Raw genomic sequence first — 24,755 nt, forward strand, 5'->3', positions numbered from 1 at the left:
TTCTCACCCCCACTCCTTATGGAAAAATATATACTTATATCCCAAAAACTCAATTTTTTTTATTATTATTTATTTTTAGAGACAAGGTCTCACTATGTTACCCAGGCAACACTCAAACTCGTGAGCTCAAGTGATCCTTCTGCCTCAGCCTCCCAGGTAGCTGGGACTATATAGGCACACACCACAGCACCAAGCTTTCAATACTTTTTTTTGTAAGATTCTGGACAAACACACTGAATCATATCTTTTTTATTTTTTGAGACGGAGTCTCGCTCTGCCGCCCAGGCTGGAGTGTAGTGACGTCATGTCACCTAACTGCAAACTCTGCCTCCCAGGTTCAGGTGATTCTCCTGCCTCAGCCTCCCAAGTAGTTGGGATTACAGGCGTGCACCACCACACTCATCTAATTTTATTTTTTAGTAAAGACAGAGCTTCACCATGTTGGCTAGGCTGGTTCCAACTCCTGACCTTAAGTGATCTGCCTGCCTCAGCATCCCAAAGTGCTGGGATTACAGGCAAAACAATATCTTTCTAACAAAACAACATTCAAGAAAGGTATTCAGTTAGACTCCAAATACAACTGGCAGAATGTCGGAAGCATGTGTTCTTTGAAAAGAGAGAATGTTGACCAAGAGGTCATGCACCTTGGAGCTGATGGGGCTCAGAGAGGCATCCATCGTCGTGTTGTTGTATATAAAGCAGGGGATGAGAGAAGAGTTATAAGCCTTTAACATCCTAACATAACAGGATGTTACTTTATCACTTATAAGTTACTTTTCTTACCTATACAAGGCTTCTCAGAATTTTATCACATTTAGTTACACTTAGAATTGGATGGGAATTTGCAGTGAATTTTAACAAATTTGTTTTTAACAAATTTGTTTTTAACAAAGTTAAAAACCAATTTTAACTTTGTCTATTTAAAATAATGAGAAAACCAAGCAATCAAATTAACATTACTAGTAATGAAACAAACGTGCCTCCTGATATGATGCACTGAGACTATGTCACTTCTGCCAAAAGTAATCATCTGAATCTAATTATGAGAACTATTAGACAAACCTAACTGAAAGGCATCCTAAAAAGTAACTGGCATGTATTCTTCAAAAATGTCAAGGTACAAAAAAAAGAACAGACACACTGAGGAACTATTCCAGATTAAAGGAAATAGAAGAATATGCCATGACAACTAAATCCAGTATGTGATCCTAGGCTGGATCCAGGGTCAGAAAAATTTTTATTTTGCTATAAACATGAGTGGAACAACTGGCAAAATGTGGGTAGGGTCTACAGATTAAATAAGATCACCATAATTGTGATGATGTAAAAGAATGTCCTTATGTCTGCAAGTTACTCTTTTTTTTTTTTTTTTTTTTTTGGAAACAGGGTCTCACTCTGTCATCAAGGCTGGAGTACGGCAGTGCGATCTTGGCTCACTGTAGCCTCAACCTCCCAGGATCAAGTGAGCTGCAAGTTATTCTCACATGTTTCAGAAAAAAAATATGTACCAAAAGAAGAAAAGACAAAGAAATGTAGTATGGGGTAACATTTTCGGAATCTGGGTGAAGTGATTAAATGAATTCTTTGTGTTAATTTTTAGGTCTGAATTACTTAAAATGTTAAATATATAAATAAAATACTGTCATGTAGCATATTTATATAGAGCAGCTATTTATCAAGAAGAATAAGCAGGAAATCTACATTGCCTTTTCAAGCTAATTCAGTTTGGTCCAAAGTTACCTAATTACAATCCAGCATGCTTCTTGCCACAAATCCGGGGTGATTTCATCATCATCCTCATCATATTGCATATCTGTAAAAACAAAATATTGTACTCATTTGCAATGAGATGCCACTTAGTTAACATCTTGCTCCTATAACTTTAAGTAGCAGAAACATATTTACTTTCTGCTGAATAAGTAATGCTTTCACCCCAGGTTCTCTAAAATTTCAATTACATTAATAAAATAATTTATGTCTATGTCACACAGGTATTCTTCCAATATACAAAGAGGTTTATTAGAGAGTTTTAATGTAAGTTGTATGAATTTTAAGGTTTCCATTTTATTGATCAGTAAGATTTTCAGAGACTAGAGTAAGAGACAGAATGAGGGGGCAGAGCCATGGAAGGATTCCAACAGCTGGGCAATAATACCCTGAGGTGGGGCGATCTATTACAGCAACATTTCATACATGTACAGGTATGAAAGATTACATTTTCCAAAGATGGCCACTAGCCTATCTCCCATCCCACATGGCCTTCTATAATGTGATCTTGACACTCCCATCATAAGATATAGTGGTCTATGCACCCTCTCCTTGAATCAGGTAGATTCTGACTCTCCTGTGACTTAAGAGAATGCCGCTGAAGCAATGCTGCATGACTTCAGAAGCCAGGTCAGAAAAGGCGATGAAGTTTCTGTCATGTTTGCTACAGCACTTTCTGGAGCCCTAAGCTGTCATTAAAAAGTAGTGGTGGCTCAGGCCTATAATAATCCTAGCACTTTGGGAGGCCAAGGTGGGTGGATCACCTGAGGTCAGGAGTTCGAGACCAGCCAGGCCAATATGGCAAAACTCCGTTTCTACTAAAAAATACAAAAATTAGCCGGGCATGGTGGCACATGCCTGTAATCCCAGCCACTCAGCAGGCTGAGGCAAGAGAATTGCTTGAACCCAGGAGATAGAGGTTGCAGTGAGCTGAGACTGCACCACTGCACTCCAGCCTGGGCAACAGAGAGAGTCTCTGTCTCAAAAATTTAAATTTAAAAAAAAAAAATTTTTTTTTTTAAGTCATACACTATTCTGAGGCTGCTACATTCTGAGAAAGCCCGAACCATAAGGAGAGGTCACTTACAGATGCTCCATTAGCAATTTTAGTCCTTGAGTCCTCCCAAGCTATGTCTCATGTCAGACATGAGAGTCAACACTACAGATCATCTCTCACCCAGCTGTCAACACTCGGCCTTAATGTCTTCCCAAATGAACCAGACTAACGGTGGAAGGCAGGCAAGTCCTGTCCAAATTCCTGACCCACAGTATCCATGAACATAACAAAATAATTTTTTAAGTAGCTAAATTTTCGGGTAGTTATGCAACAGTAATTTAAATATGCATTCAAAAAAATCAGTATGCACTGGTCCTCTAATATTAATCCCATCGTCTTATGTGAAAGAATAAGTGTGCTGTATTTTTGGTTTTTATTCTAATGTACATATACATAGCCTGTAAAACTTTGGGTTCAAAATTTGATACATATACAAAATAAATTTTTAATAAACCCTTCTTAAATGGACTGGAATTATTAATCCCTATACCTGGGGGAAGGGTAAGAAAGACAAAGTTATCTATAATAGCTCAGAGATTTCCAGCTTTGATGAGAGATTAAAAGTTAGTATCACTGCCATACCAGAGAAGCAAGTAAGATGGTGGAAAAAGGAGAGGTAATGAGATTGGCTTTAGAGATATCTATAGATCGCATATCCCTTCAAATACTTCTAGTAGGCACATATATACGAATATAAACTCAAATGAAGTCTAAATTATAGACAACATGTGACACACAATAGATACACATTGGCATATAACACATGTGTATCTGTGTCAATAAAATAAACATTTTAAAATTTGAAAAAAAAAGTACAGAATTGGAATCATTAACAAATGCATGGGAGAAAAATGAGATTGTACATAAAGAAGGACGACTGAAGGCAGGATATCTGGGAACAACTTTAAGAGTCATATGAAGGAAAATGAACCCATGAAAGAGACTCATTTATTCATCCACTCATCAAATTTTTTTTGAGGCTGGGTGCACTGGCTCATGCCTATAATCCCAACACTGTGGGAAGCCAAGGCAGGCAGATCACTTGAGACCAGGAGTTCAAGACCAGCCTGGCTAATATGGAGAAAACCCATCTCTAGTAAAAATACAAAAATTAGCCAGGCATGGTGGCACCCGCCTATAGTCCCAGCTACTAGGGAGGCTGAGGCAGGAGAATCGCTTGAACCCAGAAGGTAGAGGTTGCAGTGAGCCAAGGTCATGCCACCGCACTCCAGCCTGGGTGACAGAGTGTGACTCTGTCTCAAAAAGAAAAAAAAAAAAAGTGATATGAATATTCCTGACAAAGACCTGAAGAGGTTAGGGAAGACTTCCCAAAAGCTGGGCAGAGGCCAGGTGCAGTAGCTCATGTCAGTAATCCCACCACTGGAAGGCCAAGGTGGCAGGCACACTTGAAACCAGGAGTTCGAGACCAGCCTGAGCCACAAAGCGAGACCCCCGTCTCTAAAATTGTCTTTAAAAAGCTGGTCAGGCACAGTGACTCACGCCTGTAATCCCAGCACTTTGGGAATCCGAGGCAGATGGATCACAAGGTCAGGAGTTTGAGACCAGCCTGGCCAGCACGGTGAAACCCGTCTCTACTAAAAATACAAAAATTAGATAGGCATGGTGGAGCACGCCTGTAATCCCTGCTACTCAGGAGGCTGAAGCAAAGAATCACTTGAACCTGGGAGGCGGAGGTTGCAGTGAGCCAAGATCGCACCACTGCACTCCAGCCTGGGCCGACAAAGGGAAACTCCATCTCAAAAAAAAAAAAAAAAAGCTGAGCAGAGACCTCATGTTATAAACAGGAGGCAAAAGGAAGGGAAAAAGGTAGGAGGAGTCAAGAAAGAACCCTACCGAATAGAAAAAAACAAATTATGCAAAATACCCCATAATGCAAGATAGGATGGCATATTCAAAGAATGACAGAAGGTCAATGTAGCGGAAGCACAGAGTGTGAAGTTGGAAGTGGAATAAGAAGAGTTTGGCCTTTATCAAGAGATTTCAGTTTAGCAGGGTTGTGGCTAGGTCACATTTTCGTTTCTGAAAGATCCCTATGGCCAGTGTGGAGAATGGATTGGAAGTACACAAATCAGTTAGGAGTCATCTAGGCAAGGGATGGCAGCAACATGAACTAGAATGATGGTGAAGGGGATAGAGAAGTGACCAGATTTGATGTATTTAGGAGACAGAACCAACAGGGTTTGGTGACTGATTAGATATAGAGGTGAAAGAGAAGAGTCAAAAATGATGGCCAGGTTTTTGATTTCAACAACAGAGGGTACAACAGTTGTACCTCAGTGTCCATTGGAGACTGGTTTCAGGACCTCCCATAGATACCAAAACACGGATGTTTAAGTCCCTGACATGAAATGGCACTGTTATATACCCTAGGCACATCCTCCTGTATCCTTTAAATTATCTCTAGATTACTTATAATACCTAATACAATGTAAATGCTATGTAAAGAGTTGTTTACTTGTAATGTTTATGGAATAATGACAAGAAAAAAAGTCTGTACATTTTTACAAGGACACAATTTTTTTCTAATATTCTCTTTTTTGTTGAGACAGGGCCTTACTGTTACCCAGGCTGAAGTGCAGTGGTGTGATCACAGCTCACTGTAGCCTCAAACTCTTAGGGCTCAAGCAATCCTCCCACCTCAGTATCCCAAGTAGCTGGGATCACAGGTACACGCCACCATGCCCAGCTAATTTTTAAATTTTTTTGTAGAGATGAGGTCTCCCTATGTTGCCCAGGCTGGTCTCAAACTCCTGGCCTCAAGCTTTTTAATATTTTAAATCCAAGATTAATTGAATATACAGATGTGAAACCTACAGATACAGAGGGCCAACAGTGCCCTTCACCGAGACAGAGAACACAGGAGGCGGTGACTTTGGGAGGGGAATAGCTAAATAATTAGCTCAGTTTAGGCAGTGACAAGGTTAAGCAGCCTGGGAGATATCCTAGTTGGCCAGTGGCAGTTAGATACCAGGGCTTTTAAACTAGAAGTATACATTCAGAAGTCATCCACATACAAATGGTAACTAAACAATGGAAAATGGATGAGATCACCCAAAGAGAATGTGAACAGGAAAGAAAATGAGAACAAAAGTCAGATAAGAAGAATCAAGTGGAAGTGATGTGGCTAGAAAGCTGAGTGAGTTTCCAGGAGGATGTCATCAACAGTTTTGAAGACCACAGGGTTTAGATAAGATTTTTTAAATATCCATCTCATTTATCAATTGAGAAGTACTGTCAATCTTAGAGCTATCTTAATGCAGTAGCATGAGTAGAAACATATTGTAATCAGTTGAAAAGGACATGAAAGATGAAAATTAGAAACAAGGACAGCTTATTATGTTTATGTTTGGCTGTGAATGAAAGGAGAAAGGTAAAATACTAGAAGAAAAAGGAAAAAATGAAAAGTTTAACTTCTTTCCATGTGGATGACAGAAATCTGACATTTTCACATAGTGGCTGAAAACTGATGAGGACATTATCTAATAAACATTTCAGAGGACATGGGCAAGAATAAAATGTAGGTTCACTGCTAAAGCAACTATGATAAACTCTTTTTTCCACGAGATCATTATACATTGCAAAACTAGTACAAATCACCACTATGGTGGTCACTTGGCATCATCTAGCAAAATGTTAAAGGTGTATATCATTTGACGTGACAATTTTATATGTAGAAATGCATACTTGGGCAAATTATATGTACAAGATTATTCATTTACAGCACTGAACCCGACAATGACTAGAAATAAATCAAATATCCATCAAGAGACTACTTAAGTTATGGCACATCCACACAAACTAAGTAACTGGAGGAGTGGGCGAAGGGGTGGGGGCGATGCTTTCTGTGTACTGATACGAAAATCTAGATACATTAAGCAAAATCTAAAAGTGGAGAAAAGTGTGAATATTACTTTCTGTCTTTAAAAAAGGAGAAAATCCCATTTATATTTGCTCAAATATGCATAAAGAAACTGTGGAGGCTGGGCGCAGTAGCTCACACCTGCAGTCCCAGCACTTTGGGAGGCTGAGGCAGGTGAATCACCTGAGGTCAGGAGCTTGAGATCAGCCTGGCCAACGTGGAGAAACCCTGTCTCTACTAAAAATACTAGTATTAGCTGGGCATATTGGTGCATGCCTGTAATCCCAGCTACTAGGGAGGCTGAGGCAGGAGAACTGCTTGAACCTGGGAGACGGAGGTTACAGTGAGCCAAGATTGCACCACTGCACTCAAGCCTGGGCAACAGAGCAAGACTGTCAAAAAAAAGAAAAAAAAAAGAAACTGCGGAGTGATTAAAATCTATTGTAACAGTAGTTACCCACTGTGGAGAGTTCAAACTGGGCAGATGGTGGGTAAGAAGGAGACCCTGACACTTTAATTTTTTTTTTTTTTTTTGAGACAGGGTCTCACTTTGTTCTTGGCTCACAGCAGTGTCAACTTCCCAGGCTCAAGCGATCCTCCTGCCTCAGCTCCCCAAGTAGCTGGGACTATAGGTGAGCACCAGCACACCCAGCTAATGTTTCTATTTCTTATAGAGAGGGGTTCTCCCCTGTTGCCCAGGCTGGTCTTGAACTGCTGAGCTCAAGCGATCCACCCACCTCAAGCTCCCAAAATGCAGGGATAACAGGCGTGAGACACTGTACCAGCCACCCCACTTTAACATTTTTAAACTTTCTGGCTTGTGAGCTGAGAATATATTACCTAGCCAAAAATTATGCTTTAAAAAATCTTTTTTTCGAATTTTTCTTCTACTGAGATAATAGTTAAAAACAACAAGTACTATAATGATGCTAATAAATTTCTAGAACACAAGATACAAATGAGACAGAAGTGGCCGGGCGCGGTGGCTCACGCCTGTAATCCCAGCACTTTGGGAGGCCGAGACGGGCGGATCACAAGGTCAGGAGATCGAGACCATCCTGGCGAACACGGTGAAACCCCGTCTCTACTAAAAAATACAAAAAACTAGCCGGGCGAGGTGGCGGGCGCCTGTAGTCCCAGCTACTCGGGAGGCTGAGGCAGGAGAATGGCGTAAACCCGGGAGGCGGAGCTTGTAGTGAGCCGAGTTCGTGCCACTGCACTCCAGCCTGGGCGACAGAGCAAAGACTCCGTCTCAAAAAAAAAAAAAAAAAAAAAAAAAAAAAACAAATGAGACAGAAGTTTAAACAGCTTTAAAAGTTTAAGTTTTTGGCTGGGCACAGTGGCTTACGCCTGTAATCCCAGCACTTTGGGAGGCTGAGACAGGCAGATGGCTTGAGCTCAGGAGTTTGAGAACAGCCTGGGCAACATGGCCAGACCCTATCTCTCAAAAAAACTTTTTTTTAAAGTTTAAGCTTTTGCTTCAATTTTTCCATCTCATTTATCAGAAGTAGCTGAGGGAATAAAGAGAGGAGATGTAAGGGGTGGCCAAGGAATTGAGAGCTAGAAGAAAATAAGATTTGCATTAGTAGATATGGAGAATGGAAAAGGCAGCTACGAAAATACACTAGATTCAACTAAGAATTCTTTTTTTTTTTTTTTTTTCAAGACAAGTGTTACTCTGTCATTCAGGCTGTGGTGCAGAGGCGCAATCTCAGCTCACTGCAACCTCCGCCTCCTGGGCTCAAGCGATGTGGCCTCAGCCTCCCGAATAACTGGGATTACAGGCGCGCGCCATCACACTCGGCTAATTTTTGTATTTTTAGTAGATGCGGGATTTCCCCCATGTTGGTCAGGCTGGCCTCAAACGATCTGCACGCCTCGGCCTCCCAAAGTGCTGGTGGGAGCCATCGCGCTCGGCCACTACTAAGAATTCTATATGCGCGAAGAAACAGATATTATACATTGGTCCAGTGTAGCAGAATACATATCATCTGAGAACTGTGACATTGTGAGAACTGTGACACTGTGAGAAGAGGAAATTTAAACGCCATCCTTTAATACAATTTACTTCGACTTACAAACAGCATGAAGAAATGTGACTAAACCGAGTCCCCCCACCCTCCCTCCGATATTCTCTGTCCCGATATATTTCCAGGGCCTTCCACACTGCCTGACACAGGCTGACACTCAACACTTCAGCTATTCAGTAAGTCGACTGTGGCTTTAAAGAAAAATTTTAAAGGGTGCTCTTTGCTTCAAATTCAAAACCACAGAATTTATCTTACGGTTCTGCACGCTACTTCACTACAGGAAGCGAGGATCAGATCCAAAGGAACGAGAAAGTGCAGAGAGCAGCAGTGAACCTAACCGGGAACATTAACGCTGTGTTCCCTGCACCCTCCGCCTCTCCCTACCCCAGTTTCATTCCCGGCCTGAAAGGTGTGGGAACAAGGATAGGGACTGTGCGGCCGGCGCGAGGGAAGGCCCCAATCCTCAATCCAATCAGTTCCCCAAGCTTCCCGGCTGGACCGCCGTGGCATGTGTTTCACCTACCCTCATCCGCGTCGTACATATTGCCAAACGGTTCCCGAGCTCCTAACTCGAAACCAAAGACAAAAAGCGCGCAGAAGCTACCAGCGCCGGGAGCTAAAGACCAAGTAACTTCCGTCTCCGACGTTCCCAGAATACTGTGCGTCTCACACAAGAGGCCGCCCACAGGGACGCCAAAGTTAGGATCTGCGCCTGCGCAAATTGTAAGGTAAGCTTGGGCGGGAGTTGGGTTGCACACGCGCAAATTGTGGGCCGCCGCTGCCGGTGGCTGATTGAGAGGACAGCTCCCGCAATCTGCTGTCGCATCCGTCCCGTTAATGTTTTATTTCTGCTTGTTTTTCAATGTCGTTGCACAAATAACGACACCTGAAAACAAAGCCAAGTATACTTATTAATAAAAAGTGCTCGTTCTGTGAATCCGCGACATTGGGATGCTCAATTGATTTGCCTTTATAAAGACCAAAACACGAAGCAATTTTTATTTTTATTTATTTATTATTTTTTTGAAATGGAGTCTTGTTCTGTTGCCCAGGCTGGAGTGCAGTGGAGCGATCTCGGCTCACTGCAACCTCCGTCTCCCGGGTTCAAGCGATTCTCCTACCTCGGCCTCCCAAATAGCTGGGGTTACAGGCGCGCGCCACCACGCCCGGCTAATTTTTGTATTTTTAGTAGAGACGGGGTTTCACCACGTTTGCCAGGCTGGTTTCGATCTCAGGTGATCCGCCCGCCTCGGCCTCCCAAGGTGCTGGGATTAGAGGCGAGCTGCCCGCTCGCCTACCGTTCCAGCCACGCGCCCGACCGGAAGCTCCGTTTTGTTTTGTTTTGTTTTTTTGAGACGGAGTTTCGCTCTGTCGCCCAGGCTTGAGTGCAGCGGCGCGATCTCGGCTCACTGCAAGCTCCGCCTCCCGAGTTCACGCCATTCTCCTGCCTCAGCCTCCTGAGTAGCTGGGACTACAGGCGCCCGCCACCACGCCCGGTTTATTTTTTGTATTTTTAGTAGAGACAGGGTTTCACCGTCTTAGCCAGGATGGTTTCGATCTCCTGACCTCATGATCCGCCCGCCTCGGCCTCCCAAAGTGCTGGGATCACAGGCGTGAGCCACCGCGCCCGGCCCGGAAGCTCCTTTTTAAATGTGATTTATTACGGGCGGCTTGGGCTGGCAGTAAGGCGTTAAGCCTGAAAGTGAAAAAACCCAAAACGCTCATCGCTCTCTTCTGCCCATCTAGCTCAATCCTCCAGTGCCCCCAGTGCCTTTGTCATAGCTTTAAGTAGGTTCTCAGTCTTGGCGCTTAAATCGCGAGAACTCACGAGATTAGACGCAAAACTAACCAGGACAGCTCCCAAGTACCCACTCGCTTTCGTCTCGGGTCTAACACGCGCGTCGCCTCGGGCCCTAGTACGCGTGCGCGCTTGTGACTCCGCCCCTTTGCCCGGAGCTACTTCCTCATGCTGCCCGCTCGCCTGCAGTTCAGGCTGCTGAGCCTTTTCTTTCGTGGATTCGCTCCCACGGCAGCGCGCCATGGCCTCCGGGAGCCGCTCTTGGGGAGGAAGCGCGCTGCCGCCGCCTCCTTCCAGCACTCATCGAGTCTGGGACGCGAGCTTCCTTATGACCCCGTGGACACGGAGGGCTTTGGAGAAGGTGCTGACATGCAGGAGCGTTTTCTGTTCCCAGAGTACATCCCGGAGCCAGAGCCGGAGCCCACCCGCGAAGAGCAGCTGCAAGAGCTCCAGCAACAGCAGGAGGAGGAGGAGCGACAGAGGCAGCAGCGGCGGGAGGAGCGGCGACAGCAAAACCTACGGACCAGGCCCCGGGAGCACCCGGTCGTGGGGCACCCGGACGCGGCAGTGCCGCCCAGCGGCGTGAACTGCTCGGGCTGCGGGGCAGAGCTGCACTGCCAGGACCCCGGCGTGCCCGGCTACCTGCCCTGCGACAAGTTCTTCCGCACGGCGGAGGCAGACGGCGGGTTGGCGCGGACCGTGTGCCAGCGATGCTGGCTGCTGGTGCACCACCGGCGCGCTCTACGCCTGCAGGTGAGCCGCGAGCAGTACCTGGAGCTGGTGAGCGCCGCGTTGCGGCGGCCCGGGCCTTCCCTGGTGCTCTACGTGGTGGACCTGCTCGACCTGCCCGACGTCCTGCTGCCCAATTTGCCCGCGCTGGTGGGCCCCAAGCAGCTGATCGTGCTGGGAAACAAAGTGGACCTCCTGCCCCAGGATGCTCCTGGCTACCGGCAGAGGCTGCGGGAGCGACTGTGGGACGACTGTGCCCGGGCCGGGCTCCTGCTGGCCCCTGGCCACCAAGGGCCACAGATCTCCGTCAAGAACGAGCCACAGGACGGGGAGAATTCGAATCCGCCGAACTGGTCCCGCACCGTGGTCAGAGACGTGCGACTGATCAGCGCCAAGACCGGCTATGGAGTGGAAGAGTTGATCTCTGCCCTTCAGCGCTCCTGGCGCTACCGTGGGGACGTCTACTTAGTGGGCGCCACGAACGCCGGCAAATCCACTCTCTTTAACACGCTCCTGGAGTCCGATTACTGCACCGCCAAGGGCTCCGAGGCCATCGACAGAGCCACCATCTCCCCTTGGCCAGGTGAGTTTTAGGAGGTTCGTTTTCTGACAAGGTGGACGTCTGGTCCTAGCTGAGGCACCGACTACATCCTCCCTTAATGTCCGCTACGGGCTGCCTGTACCCTTCCCTTTACAAATTCTCTCCCTACTCTGGTCACACCTGTCTTCTGTGTCAGCTTACTGCTAGGAAAAATTCAGGATGTGTTGTAGTAATTTTCTAATTACAGTGTTATGGAGCACTTCTCTGTTCCCAGTCACTAGGCACTGGAGATAGACCAGGGAACAAAACAAAGTTCCTGTTCTGGAGATCTGCTTTGTAACTTCTTTGTATATTGTTTCAGAAAGTGTGCGCCCTTTTTACTGTCTGAACCTAATGAAATTTGTGGTTTTTTGTTTGTTTTGTTTTTGAGACAGAGCCTCACTCTGTCACCTAGGCTGGAGTTCAGTGGCGTGAGATCTCAGCTCACTGCAACCTCCTCCTCCCAAGTTCAAGAGATTCTCCTCCCTCAGCCTCCTGAGTAACCGGGATTACAGGCACACGCCACTATGCCCAGCTAATTTTTGTAATTTTAGTAGAGACGGGGTTTCACCATGTTGGTTAGGCTGGTCTGGAACTCCTGACCTCGTGATCCGCCCGCCTCAGCATCCCACAGTGCTGGGATTACAGGCGTGAGCCGCCGCACTCGGCCTGATTTTTGTATTTTTAGTAGAGATGGGGTTTCACCATATGGGTCAGGCTGGTCTCGAACTCCTGGCCTCACGTGATCTGCCCACCTTGGCCTCCCAAAGCCCCGAGATTACGGGTAAGCACCACCATGCCCAGCTAATTTTTGTATCTTTGGTAAAAACAGGGTTTCACCACGTTGGCCAGGCAGGTCTCCAACTCCTGACCTCAAGTGATCTACCCACCTCCTCCTCCCAAAGTGCTGGGATTACAGGTGTGAGCCACCACTCCCGGCTCATTAGTGCAATTTGATGTGTGGCTTCGCTGGGCTCAGTGGCTCACATCTGTAATTCTAGCCTTTCTTTTTTTTTTTCTTTGAGACAGAGTCTCACTCTGTCGCCCAGGTTGGAGTGCAGTGGTGTGATCTCACCTCACCACAACCCTTGCCTCCCGGGTTCAAGCGATTCTCCTGCCTCAACCTCCCGAGTAGCTGGACTACAGGCGCACACCACCACACCCAGCTAATTTTTTGTATTTTTAGTAGAGAGGGGGGTTTCACTATGTTGGCCAGGCTGGTCTGGAACTCCTGACCTCAAGTGATCCACCCGCTTGGGACTCCCGAAGTGCTGGGATTACAGATGTGAGCCACCACGCCCAGCCAGGTTTAAATTTAAGTTTACAAAACTGCCCTATTTGTTCCCTTGAAACCAGAGTTTCATTTAGTAAGCTGCTCTTCTCTGTCTTGCACTTTGAATTTTACACAAATATTACTTTTATACTGAATGGTAATGTGATGAAAATTGAAAGAAATCGGGCCTACAGATTTTGGATTCAAATTCTGGTTTCCCCTGTGAGCTAATCTCTTAACCTATTTCCTCATTTGTAAAGTGTCAGTAATTTTATATTTTATTATAGTAACCGACACAGTGTAGATCCTCAAAAATGTTCATTTTCTTCCCCCATATTCCCTTTTCTAAAGATGTATTTATTCTGTATATTTCAGGTACTACATTAAACCTTCTAAAGTTTCCCATTTGCAACCCAACTCCTTACAGAATGTTTAAAAGACATCAAAGACTTAAAAAAGATTCAACTCAAGCTGAAGAAGATCTTAGTGAGCAAGAACAAAATCAGCTTAATGTCCTGAAAAAGCATGGTTATGTCGTAGGTAAGCATCCTCTATGGGAAAACCCTAGTTGGTATTATGCTAAAATTCTTTGTTAAGCAACGTGAAATATGGTTGTCCAAGGCTAGCCAGTTTTTGTGGGGAGAGACTGCCTTCCTCATTCTGCAACAAAGAGGCCTTTTAGCACTAAGGCTACTATTTGGAAACCCAGAGCGGTACAGGTAGTAAAAGTTTTTACTCCATGCAGCAGCTTTAGATTACATTGTCTGTCTTTCCTTGGTATATCTTTTCAGGCTTTCTTTAAAACAGTTTGATTTCCACACACACTCACCCCTGCCACTCAACGTACACCACCAGCCACACACTTGATTATTGCAAGAGTTTGACTCCCATTGCTTTTTGGAAGAAAAAAAAAGTATCATTGTTGTCTCACTTCCCTACACTGTAATCTTAGTAATTTGTTTGAGGGAAACATAAAAATTATGTCTGGAGTCAAAAGTATTAAAGGAGTGACTGATAACCTTACTATAACTTGTTCTAGGAAGGGTTGGAAGGACATTCTTGTATTCAGAAGAACGGAAGGATACAGTTCCCTTTGAGTTTGATGCTGATTCACTTGCCTTTGACATGGAAAATGAACCTGTTATGGGTACGCACAAATCCACCAAACAAGTAGAATTGACTGCACAAGATGTGAAAGATGCCCACTGGTTTTATGACACCCCTGGAATTACAAAAGAAAACTGTGTATGTATTTGGTTTCCTTTAGAAACATTTAATTTCTTTTTCTTTTTTAATGGGTTTATATTGCTTGCTGCTCATATATAGCCAATTTATCAAGACGGGGAATTGCAATAGAGAAAGAGTGTAATGCATGCAGAGCCAGCTAAATGGGAAACTGGAGTTTTATTACTAGTCATATCAGCCTCTGAAACATTTACTCTCAATTGTACAAGTACCGCTGTCTTAATTGGCAGAAAACAGGAAAAGAAGTATACTTCCATTTTAGACTCAGTTCTGATTCATTCATAAAAGCTGTTTAAGGGTGAATCTGTATGCCCTCAAGTTCTCTGTTCCATTTGATAGACTTCATTGCTGACAACCAACTTATTTCTTATCATTGTGATTGTTACCTTAGTTAGGGAAACATTTACAGAAGCCTAGGTTTTGAGATTGGAAAAAAACATAAATATCACTGAAGTCCACCTCCCTAGTTCCTGCTTGAATTACCCCTATAACATATCCATCAAGGGGCCCTCCATCTTGAACTGAAAGGAGTGACTCACCATTAACTGAAACTGTGCCCCGTCACCTTCCAAGGTAACTCATTTGGGTCTTTGACCTTCTCTTTGTATTGAGTGTACTGAGCTGAACAGTCTCCCTGTAACATGCACCCATTGTTCCCTAAAGCCATATGGGACTAACGTAATACCTATTTCCCTTGCCAGACTTTGAAATATTTTAAAGTGTAACATCCCATCTCTTCTTCACCTATCCCTCCCTTTTCTTCTCTTTCATTAGTTCATCCAGCAAACATTGAGCATTTACTGTGCTGACAATCTGGATTATTTGTCTTCATTTCCTACAGCTGTGCTCCCTGAGAAACAGGCTATTCATTGACCCAGGCCTCTTCAGAATGTTTTCTATGTTTGTTCTTAAAGTTTGAGAACGCAGTGCTCTCAGGTGAGCATGATTTCGAATAGCATTAACTCCAGCTGGGCACAGTGGCTCACGCCTGTAATCCCAGCACTTTGGGAGGCACAGGCAGGCAGATCACAAGGTCAGGAGATCAAGACCATTCTGGCTAACACGGCGAAACCGTGTCTCTACTAAAAATACAAAAATAGCCAGGCATGGTGGCAGGCGCCTGTAATCCCATCTACTGGGGAGGCTGAGGCAGGAGAATGGCATGAACCCAGGAGGCGGAGCTTGCAGTGAGCTGAGATTGCGCCACTGCACTCCAGTCTGGGTGACATAGCGAGGCTCCGTCTCAAAAAAAAAAAAAGAATAGCATTAACTCTTACCTGTCTTGTTCCTATGCCTCTCTTTAATCCAACTGCTCATGGACAACTTTGGGCCTCATAGGTAACTTTGACTTTGTCTTGTTAAATTCAGCCTATATCTTACTCTGTTAAATATTCATTAAATCTCATTACTTTTTATATTTGCAGTTTGGATCTTCATTCAGATCATTGATTGACTCAAATGTGCATCCAGGATACAGCCTCACAAGAGATTCATTAATCACTTCCTTTGAATCTGGTTACTGACCAGTTTCTGATTATTCTAATTATCTCTGTGTCTCCCTACAAAACCACATTGGTTTCTTAGGTACTTTTCTTGGCCTTATCAGTAACACCTACAGTTACATTCTCAGAATTGTATTCTATTTGGTGTCCCCTGTCATTGAATCATACAGACCTTTTAACTTTTATTGCCCTCCTAGAATAATTTCTAATGCCATCTTTTCTTCCTTAGTAGTCCAAAAGTTCAGAACTGCTTTCTAATAATATTCTATCACTTTAGCTTAATGAACTAATTCTTCCTCCCCACAACTTTTTTTTGAGACGGAGTCTGACTGTCTCCCCCAGGCTAGAGTGCAGTGGCGCAATGATCTTGGCTTACTGCAACTTCTGCCTCCTGGGTTCAAGCGATTCTCCTGCCTCAGCCTCCCAAGTAGCTGGTTTTAGAGGCATGTGCCACCACACCCGGCTACTTTTTGTATTTTTACTAGAGACGGTTTCACCAGGCTGGTCTTGAACCCCTCACCTCAGGTAATCCACCCACCTCGGCCTCCCAAAGTGCTAGGATTACAGATGTGAGCCACCAAGCCCAGACTAATTCTTCCCTCTCAGATGCTGTTAGATCAGGCATAGCAGTTACTTAAGTCATATACCCTCTATGAAACAGTTGTGTCAGAAAGGCAAGAATTTGCAAAATATTCTAGACAGCAGAATGAGAACCCCAAATTTTTAGATATAAATGTCTGTCAGCACTGGTAGTTTTCTTCTCTGTTAGTTTACAGATACACTTATTTGCTGTCTTAAACCAGGGTTTCCCAAACTGAACCAAGTATCTCTGTTGTGAAATGGAAGTATTAAGACTCAGGCTGCGCACTGTGCCTTACGCCTGTAGTCCCAGCACTTTGGGAGGCGGAGGTGGGAGGATTGCTTGAGCCCAGGAGTTTTGAGACCAGCCTGGGCAACATGCCAAAACTGTATCTCTACTAAAAATACAAAAAATTAGCTGGGCATGGTGGTGCATGCCTGTAATCCCAGCTACTCAGGAGGCTGAGGCATAAGAATCACTTGATACACTTATTGGGAGGCAGAGGTTGCAGTGAGCTGAGATCTTGCCACTGCAGCCCAGCCTGGGCAACAGAGGAAAACCCTGTCTCAACAACAACAACAAAAAAACAGAGACACAAGGTTTTCCCTGTTGCCCAGGCTGGAATGCAGTGGCATGATCAAGTAACTACAAAGTCCTGGGCTCAACCAATCCTCCCACTTCAGCCTCTCAAGTAGCTAGGGCCACAAGTACACACCACCATGTCCAACTAATTGTTTAGTTTTTGTAGCGACAGGACCTTGCTATGTTGCCCAGTCTGGTCTAGGCTGGAGTGCGGTGGTGGAGTCTTGGCCCACTGTAACTTCTGCCTTCCTGGCTTAAGCGATCCTCCGCCTCAGCCTCTAGGGTAGCTAGAAACTACAGACACACACCACCCCGGCTAATTTTTGTATTTTTCATAGAGGTGGCGTTTTGCCATGTTACCCAGGCTGGTCTCAAATTCCTGAGCTCAGCTGGGCGTGATGGCGCATACCTCTTATCACAGCTCTTCAGGAGACCAAGGCAGGTGGATCACTTGAGGTCAGGAGTTTGAGACCAGCCTGGCCAATGTGACAAAAAACCCCGTGTTTACTAAAAATACCAAAAAAAATTAGCCAAGCATGGTGGCGCATGTCTGTAGTCTCAGCTACTTGGGAGACTGAGAAAGGAGAATTGCTTGAACCTGGGAGGCAGAGGTTGCAGTGAGCCAAGATCGTACCACTACACTCCAGCCTGGGTGACACGGTGAGACTCCATCTCAAAAAAAGGAAAAAACTCCTGAGCTCAAGTGATCTGCCTGTTGCTGCCTCTGGAAGTCCTGGGATTACAGGCATGAGCCACCATGGACTGACCTGCAAATGGCTTTTAATGTGCCTTTTCAAACACAAATAATGAAGAAAACTGTTTGTAGCTCCCTTATTATTTTCTTGTGATGTATCGTTTCTATTTTTTATTTTCTTGTTATTCTTTTTTTTTTCTTTGAGACGGCGTCTTGCTCTGTCGCCCAGACTAGAGGGCAATGGCGCGATCTCGGCTCACCACAACCTCCGCCTCCCGGATTCAAGCGATTCTCCTGCCTCAGCCTCCCGAGTGGCTGGGATTACAGGTGTGCACCACCATGCCCGGCTAATTTTGTATTTTTAGTAGAGATGGGCTTTCTCCATGTTGGTCAGGCTGGTCTCTTGAACTCCCGACCACAGGTGGTCCGCCCGCCTCAGCCTCCCAAAGTGCTGGGATTACAGGCGTAAGCCACTGTGCCCAGCCTCTTATTATTCTTAAAAAGGAAGTTTACAAGTTTTGTGTCCAATTTGTACCTTCTTTATTCTTTTTTAACCAGAATTTGATTCCTTAAATCTTTCCAGAATCTTGTACTTCTGTCTTTCCTTTTCTATTTTTCTCTAGTCTCTCTAGGAACTTGTCATCCTTAGAAGGGATTTGTGATAAATTATAGGGATAAATTATAAATCCTCTATGTTATAAGCATAGGGGATTTATAACTTTTTCTCATTCTCTGCTGAATATTTGGGATAAATAAGGAAATTGAAGACCAGAATTTAGAAAAAGGTTCTTCAGCCAATTTACTTGCTCCTAGAATGGGGTGACCATTTTGCATTTAATGCATGCATACTGACCACTAGGACATGAGGTCACATATACCATTACTTTAAGCTGAAATTGCTACTCCCCACAAGCCTTGATAAGGAGAACATATATTTTCTGTCTTGGTATTGAATCAACGTGTTTTCAGGTTCACATTAATTTTGACATTTAGGGAATGCTGCTGACATAGGAAAGTGTCATACACCTATAAAGTTATTTTGCCATTACTGTAGATTAAGCTGTAAAACAAAGGTAGAGCCATCAGATGGAGATTAATTTAGACAGGAAGAATCTATATAAATTTGATGTGTAGCAAACTGACATAATTTAGTTTATTTTGAAGTCTGGCATATTTTTCTTCACTTTTTATTTTACAGGTAAATCATAATATATTTTCAATGAAAGTATTTCTCTAAAAAAATCTGCCATTTGCTTCACAGATTTTAAATCTTCTAACAGAAAAAGAAGTAAATATTGTTTTGCCAACACAGTCCATTGTTCCAAGAACTTTTGTGCTTAAACCAGGAATGGTTCTGTTTTTGGGTGCTATAGGCCGCATAGATTTCCTGCAGGTAAGTAAAGTCGGTACCATTAAAAACTGATTTTAAAATACTGGGATTCACTTTTAAGGAAGCAGATATATGAACAAAACTGACAAAATGTTGATAACTAAGCCATGATTGTATAGGGTTTAATTTGTTTTTATGTTTAAAAATTTCTGTAATAAAAACTTGGGGATGGCTGGGCATGGTGGCTCACGCCTGTAATTCCAGCACTGTGGGAGACTGAGGCAGGCTGATCACTTGAGGCCAGGAGATCAAGACCAGCTTGGTCAACGTGGTGAAAACCCATCTCTACTAAAAATACAAAAATCAGCTGGGCGTGGTGGCGCACTTTAATCCCAGCTACTAGAGAGGCTGAGGCAGGAAGATGACTTGAACCTGGGAGGCGGAGGCTGCAGTGAACTGAAATCGCACCACTGCACTCTAGCCTGGGTGATGGGGTGAGACTCCATCTCAAAAAAAAAAAAAAAAAAACTTGGAGAAAATAAATGCCCTACTCCCTCATCCCCCCCAAAAAGTGCTAGGTCTTAAAAACTATGTTTTCAATTGAGTACCCCACACAGCTTGGCATTTAAAACAAGATACCATCCCTATTCTGTGGGACAGAGTCAAATCTATGGGATAAAGTCAAACCTTTAGGTACAGGGTTACAGGCATTAAATTAATTCCACACTTTGTTTCCCATGATATGTGTGTTTTTATGCATATACTTTTTTGTTTGGTATTTATTTATCAAGCATCTAGAGATTTTGGAGTGTCTATAGAATTGTTCTCCCTTTGCTAAAGTGAAGAGAAAAAAGAAAAATGAAACATGGATATGTCCAACAACACAATACAACTTACAGGCCATCACTATAGCACATTTCTTGGGTTTTGTGTTTGCTCATACTTTGTTAGAAATTTTGCTTTACACACTTAGAACCCTTATATATTTCGTTTTGGGAGGTTGTTGGTTTTTTGTTTTTGGGGGAGTTGTTTCTTTTTTTTTGTTTGTTTGTTTTTGAAACTCTGTTGCCCAGACTGGAGTGCAGTGATAGTTATGGCTCACTGCAGCCTCAATCTCCTGGGCTCCAGCGATCCTCCCACCCCAGCCCCGCAAGTAGCCGGGACTACAGGCACACATCACCACACCCAGCTACTTTTTGTATTTTTTATAGAGATGGGGTGTTGCCATGTTGCCCAGGCTGGTCTCAAACTTGAGCTCAAGGGATTCACCCACCTCGGTCTTCCAAAGTGCTGGGATTACAGGCGTGAGCCACTACACCAGGCTTGCACCCTTATATATTTCATTAGAGCACATAAAATGTTAATATTTTAAACCTAACTTTACACAGAGACAAGTGAAGCAGATAGTATTTCCTTTTAATTTTTAATAATAGACACGTTTTTTCAAAAATAGTATTGAGTCTGTCAAAGAAGTCATAGTTTCACATGAATTGCTGAAATGCACTGCTTCAGTATTGTGCCCCTGTTCTTAGTATAATTTGATTTACAGCTACTGCCATACCAATACTTATAAAGGGAGTCTGATTGGGGTTTTGGTTTTTGTTTTTTGGGGTTTTTTTGATAGTTGATTGTACCTTGAATATGCAGGTTTTCCAAGTTTTTCACCAGGTCAAATGACTTCTTCCTTTCTTAAGGGAAATCAGTCAGCTTGGTTTACAGTCGTGGCTTCCAACACCCTCCCTGTGCATATCACCTCCTTGGACAGGGCAGACACTCTGTATCAGAAGCATGCAGGTCATACGTTACTCCAGGTAAGGCAACACGCCTTAATGATTGCATGGTTATGGTTAGTATACACTGGAATGGTCCAATAGCTCTGTTAGGAAGGCCTTTGTTGGACAGAACTGTTATACAGTATCTTGAGCTAGCTTTCCCTCACCTCATTCTCTTTGAGAATTCTGGCTATAAAGCACATTTGCGCTATATAGACTGATCCTAGAATAGCCACACAGCTGTTGTTTCTCTAGACTACACTGTCCAATTTGGTAGCCATTAGCCACATGTGGGTATCTACATTTAAATATATTAATGACAATTAAAATTGGCTCACGTTGGGCCAGGCGCGGTGGCTCACCCCTGTAATCCCAGCACTTTGGGAGGCCAAGGCAGATGGATGACAAGGTCAGGAGTTCAAGACCAGCCTGGCCAAGATGGTGAAACCCCATCTCTACTAAAAATACAAAAATTAGCCAGGTGTGGTGGTGGGTGCATATAATCCCAGCCACTCAGGAGGCTGAGGCAGGAGAATCGCTTGAACCGGGGCGGCAGAGGTTGCAGTGAGCCAAGATCACACCACTACACTCCAGCCTGGGTGACAGAGAGAGACTCCATCTCAAAAAAAATTTTTGCTCAAGTTAGCCAGGTATGGTGGCATGCACCTGTAGTCCATGTAGTCCCCGCTCCTCGAGAGGTTGAGGCAGGAGCACCACCGGAGCCCAGGAGTAGGAGGCTGTGGTGAGCCATGATTATACCACTGCACTGTAGCCTGGGTGACAGGGTGAAACCCTGTCTGTAAAAAAAAAAAAAAAGAAAAGAAAATTTAAAATATGGCTGCTTAGTGTCACCAGCCACATTTTGAGTGCCCAATAGTGACATTGTTGCAAAAAGTTGTATAAACTGATAGCCTCATCACTAATACACACACATACACACACACACATACACACACACACCATACTTTGGACAATGAAGCTACAGTTCCCTGAACTCATCATCCTTTTTCCAGTTTTTATCTATACCTGTGCTGACCGAGAATATCTTTCCACCGAATAACTTTGACTCATTTCTCAAAATATTGCTCATAATTGCTTATTTGTTTTTGTTGTTGTTTGTTTTATACATATATTGCTTCTTTGCTAATGTTTTCCTTGACTGAACACATTCATTACTCCTTCCTTCACAACCATAGTACTTATAGATGCCTCACATTACATTTCTGACCTTGTATTTGCTTACATATTATTTACCCCTTTGATCTCCTTGGGGGCAGAAACCATACTGCAAAATCTATCTTTGTGTTCTTAGTGCTAAACACAGGAGAGATTTGCTAATGAATAGATGAATAAATTATCAGTTACGGCCAGGCACAGTGGCCCACTCCTGTAATCCCAGCACTTTGGGAGGCCGAGGCGGGCAGATCACCTGAGGTCAGGAGTTCAAGACCAGCCTGGCTAACATGGTGAAACCCTGTTTCTACTAAAAATACAAAAAATTAGCCTGGCATGGTGGCACACACCTGTAATCCCAGTTACTCGGGAGGCTGAGGCAAGAGAATCACTTGAGCCCTGGAGGCGGAGGTTGCAGTGAGCTGATATCGTGCCATTGCACTCCAGCTTGGGCAGCAAGAGCAAAACTCCATCTCAAAAAAAAAAAAAAAAACTCAATTACTTCTCATCATGGAAACACCTGTAAACATAAAACTAAATCTTATCCATTATATATGGACCCTTAACTCATAAAGACCAGGCATTAATCTTGATGGCTACACTTGTAAGAACTGAGGTACTTGAAAGGACCGTGCCTTAATTGCCCAACATTAATCTATGTGAAGCCCTGTGGAGGATTCTAAAAACAGTGTCAGTGAAGCACAATTCTCCTGTCCGGAGGCTGCTGCCAGGTGCTTGCCCAATGTGTGGCCCAGGGCCCTGAGATTTGTAGGCTTCATCCCATCACAGAGTTCCCTTCCTTTTCATTTGACCCCAGAAGTGATTGTACGTTCTTTTCAACAGTTGAATATTTGAAAGGATTTTATTATTGATCCCTGTACAGAATTACCTTATCAGTGATTTACTTAATGTTAGAGTTCCAAGAAATTTAATTTGAACTTGTAAATGTCTTTATTTCATTGGAAGGTTCCAATGGGTGGAAAAGAACGAATGGCAGGATTTCCTCCTCTTGTTGCTGAAGATATTATGTTAAAAGAAGGACGGGGGGCATCTGAAGCAGTGGCAGACATCAAGTTTTCCTCTGCAGGTAATTTTATGCCAAGCACTTTTTAAAAAGTGAATAAAAGGACGGGTGCAGTGGCTCACACCTGTAATCCCAGCACTTGGGAGGCCAAGGCAGGCGGATCACCTGAGGTTGGGAGTTTGAGACCAGCCTGACCAACATGGAGAAACTCAGTCTCCACTAAAAATACAAAATTAGCCGGGCGTGGTGGCGCATGCCTGTAATCCCAGCTACTCGGGAGACTGAGGCAGGAGAATCGCTTGAACCCAGCAGGTGGAGGTTGCGTTGAGCCGAGATCACGCCATCGCACTCCAGCCTGGACAACGAGAGCCAAACTCCATCTCAGAAAAAAAAACAAAAAGTGAATAAAGCAGCCTTACTGACAATTTTTTTAATAGAAAAGTGCCTTAACTGATGAAAGCTGATTATTTTAAGGTATACATACTAGTTTATTCATAAAATACAGCCTATTCTGAAAATAACTTTGTACTCTTCACAAACGCATTGTATGCTTTTTTTAAAATAAGGTGTGCCTACCTGTTCCCCTGGCTTCTCAGAAGGCTGAGGCAGGAGGATCGATTGAGCCCAGGAACTTGAGTTCAGCCTGGGTAACATAGCAAGATAGTTTCTTTAAAAATAATAAAATAATAAGAGAGTGAAAGAGAGTGACAGCCTTCTCTGATATTCCATTTTCAGCTTTGGTTTGGTATTTTTAATAAGATGACTGCTAACAGCCTTTTGTGTTGTGTCACCTGTCTGCATAGGTTGGGTTTCAGTAACACCTAATGTTAAGGACAGACTGCATCTCCGAGGCTATACACCTGAAGGAACAGTTTTGACCGTCCGGCCCCCTCTCTTGCCATATATTGTTAACATCAAAGGACAGCGCCTCAAGAAAAGTGTGGCCTATAAAACCAAGAAGCCTGTTTCCCTTGTATTCAACGTGCGGAAGAAGAAAGGACAGATAGATGTATGAGACCGACCTTGTTCACTCCAGATATTAACTGTATTGAACACAAGAATATACATTGAAATTGTATTAAACATATTAAACATAAATAAAGCTCCCACTCTCACCCTTTTTTTTCCTCATTTTTTTTCTTTTTTGAGACTGAGTCTCGCTCTGTTTCCCAGGCTGGAGTGCAGTGGCACGATCTCAGCTCACTGCAACCTCTGCCTCCCAGGTTCAAGCAGTCCTCCTGCCTCAGCCCCCCCTAGTAGCTGGGATTACAGGCATGCACCACCATGCCCAGCTAAGTTTTGTATTTTTAGTAGAGATGGGGTTTCACCATGTTGGCCAGGCTGGTCTTAAACTCCTGATGTCAGGTGATCCACCCGCCTCAGCCTCCCAAAGTGCTGGGAATACAGGCGTGAGCCACTGCGGCCAGCCTCACCCTTTTCAAAGCTCTTAACAGTTAACTCTTTTTTTTTTTTTTTTAGTAGAGATGGGGTTTCACTGTGTTAGCCAGGATGGTCTTGATCTGACCTCGTGATCCGCCCATCTCGGCCTCCCAAAGTGCTGGGATTACAGGTGTGAGCCACCGCACCCGGCCACAGTTAACTTTTTTAAACTGTTCAAGATTGTGCCTGTTCATAATGTATTCAGCTTATAAAAACAAGTTTATTTTTTTGTACAGTATGTATACGGTATGTATCTGTGACCCACATATATATAAAATTGGAGGTCTGCTACATTCAAG

At 43.9% G+C, this 24,755-nt stretch overlaps 2 protein-coding genes across 2 annotated transcripts in view; one reads left to right on the forward strand and one right to left on the reverse strand.

Annotated features, from left to right (window-relative positions):
* POLR2B (RNA polymerase II subunit B) overlaps positions 1–9,394 on the reverse strand; it is a 49,380-nt gene extending 39,986 nt beyond the window's left edge. The window contains exons 1-2 of the mRNA XM_073017344.1: positions 9,258–9,394; positions 1,741–1,813 (exon numbers count right to left, since the gene is read on the reverse strand). Coding sequence (XP_072873445.1) covers positions 1,741–1,813; positions 9,258–9,276 — 92 coding nt within the window. The 5' untranslated portion in view covers positions 9,277–9,394. The remainder of the gene's footprint in view (positions 1–1,740; positions 1,814–9,257) is intronic.
* A 1,262-nt stretch (positions 9,395–10,656) lies between these two features.
* On the forward strand, positions 10,657–24,131 carry NOA1 (nitric oxide associated 1). Its single transcript, XM_073017345.1, has 7 exons — positions 10,657–11,844; positions 13,490–13,654; positions 14,154–14,359; positions 18,979–19,110; positions 20,742–20,858; positions 22,959–23,079; positions 23,820–24,131. The coding sequence occupies exons 1-7, from the start codon at positions 10,701–10,703 to the stop codon at positions 24,029–24,031; spliced, it is 2,097 nt and encodes a 698-aa protein (XP_072873446.1). The 5' UTR covers positions 10,657–10,700; the 3' UTR covers positions 24,032–24,131.
* Positions 24,132–24,755: the final 624 nt, after the last annotated feature.

This window comes from Chlorocebus sabaeus, chromosome 7 (assembly GCF_047675955.1).
Source record: "Chlorocebus sabaeus isolate Y175 chromosome 7, mChlSab1.0.hap1, whole genome shotgun sequence".
Lineage (NCBI taxonomy): Eukaryota > Metazoa > Chordata > Mammalia > Primates > Cercopithecidae > Chlorocebus > Chlorocebus sabaeus.

Excerpts from the sequence above, each read along its gene's own strand:
- NOA1 (XM_073017345.1), top strand. The coding sequence starts at position 10,701 with ATGCTGCCCGCTCGCCTGCAGTTCAGGCTGCTGAGCCTTTTCTTTCGT. Across the intron at positions 11,845-13,489 it reads CACCATCTCCCCTTGGCCAG|GTACTACATTAAACCTTCTA; the intron begins GTGAGTTTTAGG and ends TGTATATTTCAG. Across the intron at positions 23,080-23,819 it reads CATCAAGTTTTCCTCTGCAG|GTTGGGTTTCAGTAACACCT; the intron begins GTAATTTTATGC and ends CTGTCTGCATAG.